General features: G+C 41.4%; 1 protein-coding gene across 1 annotated transcript; it reads left to right on the top strand.

Annotated features, from left to right (window-relative positions):
- Positions 1–353: 353 nt before the first annotated feature.
- LOC138855022 (uncharacterized) lies at positions 354–2,085 on the top strand. The gene is made up of 2 exons (XM_070101726.1): positions 354–1,335; positions 1,534–2,085. The coding sequence occupies exons 1-2, from the start codon at positions 469–471 to the stop codon at positions 2,020–2,022; spliced, it is 1,356 nt and encodes a 451-aa protein (XP_069957827.1). The 5' UTR covers positions 354–468; the 3' UTR covers positions 2,023–2,085.
- The last annotated feature ends 4,378 nt before the right edge of the window (positions 2,086–6,463 follow it).

Raw genomic sequence — 6,463 nt, 5'->3', positions numbered from 1 at the left:
GTTCCAGTCACGGTATTGTGCCTTTTAATTCATCTGCCTGAGAATTATGGACAATATAACGTCGTTACAACCATTTACCCTTAAGTTTAATAGACATCAAGGTATTATCAAGCCAGGAAAATATCATGTACTCACGTCATCAATATCTCTTCCTTTCAAAATTTCCTGGGATTAATTGATATTTAAGGAAGCTGCTTCAGGCTGGCTGGTGCTCGGAAGTAACCGGATCTACAAAGGAATCAGTGTCGCTAGGCTTTATTGTTTAGGTCTGAAAGTTTCTCGTGATCTCATTGAGTCATATCCTGTTAGTTACTTGCTTCTTCTTATCCTGCCCTTCACTCAAGACGCTCAGTGGCACGCTAGCTCGCTAGCAAGGCACTCAGTGGCACCCAAGAACTTCCATTGTGCAAGATCGTTCTCTATTGTGAACCTGAAATTATTGTTGCTTTATCATTGAAGTAAATCGCGATGGAATGTCATCCGTTGACGGTTTTCATCTTGTGTGGAATATTGTGGACTTTCAATCCCGTGAGCTGCTTACCATCACAGTCTGATCACAGCATCACTACTGTCCTGCAAAACTCTCCTCCAAGGGATTATCATAGTATCATTGCTGCCTTGCTAGGCTCTTCTCCAGTTGGTACTTCTAGAATCACTACGACCCTCCCAGTGTCTGCGTCAGAAAATGAAACTGACCGTTCTGACAGTTACTCATCCGGTCTAGAAATGGATAATCAGAAGGTGATGCAAAAAGTGAGGCAAGAGAAAAAATGCATATTTCTGAACATTACGGAAAACAGTTTAGGTTTGCAGATGGTCAAAGAAGTTAATGACAAGTCTCTCACCTTCTTTATCCGCCCCAAGTTGTCTTTCAAGAAGCTGGAGTTCAGACTAAAATTAAGAAGTCTACTAGAAATCTTCGAGACTAGGGAGACAATAAACATCCACAATTCTGACTTGGTACTCTCCAAATTGAAGCCATGGATTCGCATTGACGTGGAGTACTATAGGAAATCGTCCATGGGGCCTAACTTGCATGCCCTGAATGTAACTGTCGGCAATACATCACACTCATTGCAGACGCAGTACAGACGGTTCTTCTACAACTACAAAAGCTTCGTCATCTCTGCAGAGGGAGGGGCTCATGTCCTCTTCAACTGCCTGCCGAGAGATCTTCAGGAGATTCCTCCCCGAGTTTTGTCGTTCAGCCGAGTGTGGCTAATGGCTGGGCTCTTTATAACTACAGCGACCCTGCTGGTGGTACTCTTCTTTATCTGGCTGTCTCTCTGGTGCCGCAAAAGAAGCCAGATTTCAAAAACACATCTGTCATCCCCGGTAAGTAAAAGTCTTTCGTAACTCGGCATTAATTGTTTCTTATACACTGCTTCTCTTCCTTTTACTAAATGTGTGAGTTAATCTTCAGTCATATTATACCCTTTCCTTGCTTGAGATAAAACTATTTAAAGCATTAGGTTTCTGTACTATGAAAATTATCTACACTTATTTTTGGCTAATAACTCTTTGTCGTGGCAGGTTTACGAAGAATTTGACGAAGAGGTTTTGAAGAAGATTCGCCAGAAAGTCGAAACTCTGCGAAGTGGCAAATCTCAGAGCGACCTGAGGTACTCAGGAGTCGTATCCAATAAGCCAGGTAGGGAGAACACTTACGTGACGGGAGTCACACTCCTGCAAGGAAGCGAAAAGCAGAAGGAAGAGAACGAAATACATGTGTATCAGAACGTGTACGCTGTGAGACCCACTCCTGCAGCTAGGCTCATCAAGGAGACCTCGAGGGTTGAGGCACAATACCACAACCTGACCTTGCTCTCCAACACCTGCAGGGAAGTGCCAGATGAGTGTTCTCATGCGGACGACTCACATGAAGAAGTGGAGGAGACACACGAGAATCAAGCAAGCATCTTTATCTCACCAGGAGAGGAGGTTGTCGACAAGCGTCTGACTGAGGAAACCCCCAGTGAAGCAGCATGTTGTGAATCTGAGGTTTCTCTGGCAGTGATCTGAGGTTTCTCTCGCAGAATACAGATTATTTAAGTTCTAAATGATCCATATATTGCACAGGAGGTGGACTCTATTATATATATATATATATATATATATATATATATATATATATATATATATATATATATATATATATATATATATATATATATATATATATCACTATCATCAAACTTATATATATTCCAATAGTTTTAATGAATAATAGTTGTAATTAATTAAATGAAGTATTTTATATTTACATCTTGGTTTTATTTTGGAGTTTGATCATTAACTAAATAACAAATCATGTGGAAATTATTTATTCTGTGCAAGGAGTGACCTTGACGAGCCAGATAATAACATCCTGTTTCTAACATGTTCACACTCCCCGTTCCTCACAGTGTATACCTAAACCACGTAACTGACAATCTATAACTAAACCATATACCTGACAATGTATAACTAAACCACGTACCCGTCAATGTATGCCTAAACTCAGTACCTGATAATGTATTACTAAACCATACACATGACAATGTGTACCTAAACTCAGTACCTGACAATGTATAACTAAACCACGTACCTGACAATGTATAACTAAACGATGTACCTGGCAATGTATAACTAAACAATGTACCTGACAATGTATACCTAAACCACGTACCTGACAATGTATAACTAAACCATGTACCAGACAATGTATACCTAAACTCAGTACCTGATAATGTATACCTAAACCACGAACCTGACAATGTATTACTAAACCATATACATGACAATGTGTACCTAAGCTCAGTACCTGACAATGTATAACTAAACCACGTACCTGATAGTGTATAATTAAACAATGTACCTGACAATGTATACCTACACCATGCACCTGACAATGTATACCTAAACCACATACCTGACAATGTATACCTAAACTCAGTGCCTGACAAAGTATACCTAAACCACGTACCTGACAATGTATACCTAAACCACGTACCTGACAATGTATACCTAAACCACGTACCTGACAATGTATACCTACTCCTCGCCAACAGAGAATATTTATATTATTGAGAATGCTTGAAATTGCTGCCAGTGTTGTGGGTGCAACACTGGCAAGAAAATTGTGTCATAATGTACACGTTGAAAATACCAGAATCTGGTTCATGTTCTGCACACTGAAATACCTTCTTGACGGCACTGTTTGACTCCCACTCTTCACAATGAAAAGGGAGCAATAAAGACACTAAGTGAAAAAATATATGAAGGGATCAAGGTCGTGTATAAAAGGAATTATCGACTGACCTCTGATCAATGATGAAATGCTTGTATGTAAGAAATTGATGCTGTCTTCCCCTTTTTTGGGATTAGTCCTCATTACCTCCCCACCTTGATACGCTTCATGACCTCTACCAATTGAGTCCTCATTACCTCCCCACCTTGATACGCTTCATGACCTCTACCAGTTGAGTCCTCATTACCTCCCCACCTTGATACACTTCATGACCTCTACCAGTTGAGTTCTCATTACCTCCCCACCTTGATACACTTCATGACCTCTACCAGTTGAGTTCTCACTACCTCCCCACCTTGATACACTTCATGACGTCTACCAGTTGAGTTCTCATTACCTCCCCACCTTGATACACTTCATGACCTCTACCAGTTGAGTTCTCATTACCTCCCCACCTTGATACACTTCATGACCTCTACCAGTTGAGTTCTCATTACCTCCCCACCTTGATACACTTCATGACCTCTACCAGTTGAGTCCTCATTACCTCCCCACCTTGATACACTTCATGACCTCTACCAGTTGAGTTCTCATTACCTCCCCACCTTGATACACTTCATGACCTCTACCAGATGAGTCCTCATTACCTCCCCACCTTGATACACTTCATGACCTCTACCAGTTGAGTCCTCATTACCTCCCCACCTTGATACACTTCATGACCTCTGCCAGTTTACAACTTGCCATGAACATGATAATATTAACCTACACATGTTCTTCAGACACTTCCTGATCAGCCAAACTATTTTATGTGACATGCTGGATAAAATCCTGCAGCTTCACACTATGTTGATAATGATAAGATATGTTGTAGAATTAGCAACTCTAAAATTTCTGGTGTTTGAGTTGTGGTCATCTTGCTGTACTGGGAAAGTGAGTCCAAGTGTTATTACCTCAACCATTCCTCCACTGTTATTACCTCAACCATTCCTCCACTGCTATTACCTCAACCATTCCCACACTGTTATTACCTCAACCATTCCTCCACTGTTATTACCTCAACCATTCCTCCACTGTTATTACCTCAACCATTCCCACACTGTTATTACCTCAACCAATCCCACACTGTTATTACCTCAACCATTCCCTCACTGTTATTACCTCAACCATTCCTCCACTGTTATTACCTCAACCATTCCTCCACTGTTATTACCTCAACCATTCCTCCACTGTTATTACCTCAACCATTCCTCCACTGTTATTACCTCAACCATTCCCACACTGTTATTACCTCAACCATTCCCACACTGTTATTACCTCAACCATTCCCCCACTGTTATTACCTCAACCATTCCTCCACTGTTATTACCTCAACCATTCCCACACTGTTATTACCTCAACCATTCCTCCACTGTTATTACCTCAACCATTCCCACACTGTTATTACCTCAACCATTCCCCCACTGTTATTACCTCAACCATTCCTCCACTGTTATTACCTCAACCATTCCCACACTGTTATTACCTCAACCATTCCTCCACTGTTATTACCTCAACCATTCCCACACTGTTATTACCTCAACCATTCCCACACTGTTATTACCTCAACCATTCCCACACTGTTATTACCTCAACCATTCCCACACTGTTATTACCTCAACCATTCCCACACTGTTATTACCTCAACCATTCCTCCACTGTTATTACCTCAACCATTCCTCCACTGTTATTACCTCAACCATTCCCACACTGTTATTACCTCAACCATTCCCACACTGTTATTACCTCAACCATTCCCCCACTGTTATTACCTCAACCATTCCTCCACTGTTATTACCTCAACCATTCCCACACTGTTATTACCTCAACCATTCCCACACTGTTATTACCTCAACCATTCCCACACTGTTATTACCTCAACCATTCCCACACTGTTATTACCTCAACCATTCCCACACTGTTATTACCTCAACCATTCCCACACTGTTATTACCTCAACCATTCCCTCACTGTTATTACCTCAACCATTCCCTCACTGCTATTACCTCAACCATTCCCACACTGTTATTACCTCAACCATTCCCCCACTGTTATTACCTCAACCATTCCTCCACTGTTATTACCTAAACCATTCCCACACTGTTATTACCTCAACCATTCCCACACTGTTATTACCTCAACCATTCCTCCACTGTTATTACCTCAACCATTCCCACACTGTTATTACCTCAACCATTCCCACACTGTTATTACCTCAACCATTCCCACACTGTTATTACCTCAACCATTCCCACACTGTTATTACCTCAACCATTCCCCCACTGTTATTACCTCAACCATTCCTCCACTGTTATTACCTCAACCATTCCCACACTGTTATTACCTCAACCATTCCTCCACTGTTATTACCTCAACCATTCCCACACTGTTATTACCTCAACCATTCCCACACTGTTATTACCTCAACCATTCCTCCACTGTTATTACCTCAACCATTCCCACACTGTTATTACCTCAACCATTCCTCCACTGTTATTACCTCAACCATTCCCACACTGTTATTACCTCAACCATTCCCACACTGTTATTACCTCAACCATTCCCACACTGTTATTACCTCAACCATTCCTCCACTGTTATTACCTCAACCATTCCCACACTGTTATTACCTCAACCATTCCCACACTGTTATTACCTCAACCATTCCTCCACTGTTATTACCTCAACCATTCCCACACTGTTATTACCTCAACCATTCCCACACTGTTATTACCTCAACCATTCCCACACTGTTATTACCTCAACCATTCCCACACTGTTATTACCTCAACCATCCCCCCACTGTTATTACCTCAACCATTCCCCCACTGTTATTACCTCAACCATTCCTTCACTGTTATTACCTCAACCATTCCCACACTGTTATTACCTCAACCATTCCTCCACTGTTATTACCTCAACCATTCCCACACTGTTATTACCTCAACCATTCCCACACTGTTATTACCTCAACCATTCCTCCACTGTTATTACCTCAACCATTCCCACACTGTTATTACCTCAACCATTCCTCCACTGTTATTACCTCAACCATTCCCACACTGTTATTACCTCAACCATTCCCACACTGTTATTACCTCAACCATTCCCACACTGTTATTACCTCAACCATTCCTCCACTGTTATTACCTCAACCATTCCCACACTGTTATTACCTCAACCATTCCCACACTG

This window comes from Cherax quadricarinatus, chromosome 5 (genome assembly GCF_038502225.1).
Source record: "Cherax quadricarinatus isolate ZL_2023a chromosome 5, ASM3850222v1, whole genome shotgun sequence".
Lineage (NCBI taxonomy): Eukaryota > Metazoa > Arthropoda > Malacostraca > Decapoda > Parastacidae > Cherax > Cherax quadricarinatus.
This window is presented reverse-complemented; position numbering and strand designations above follow the sequence as displayed.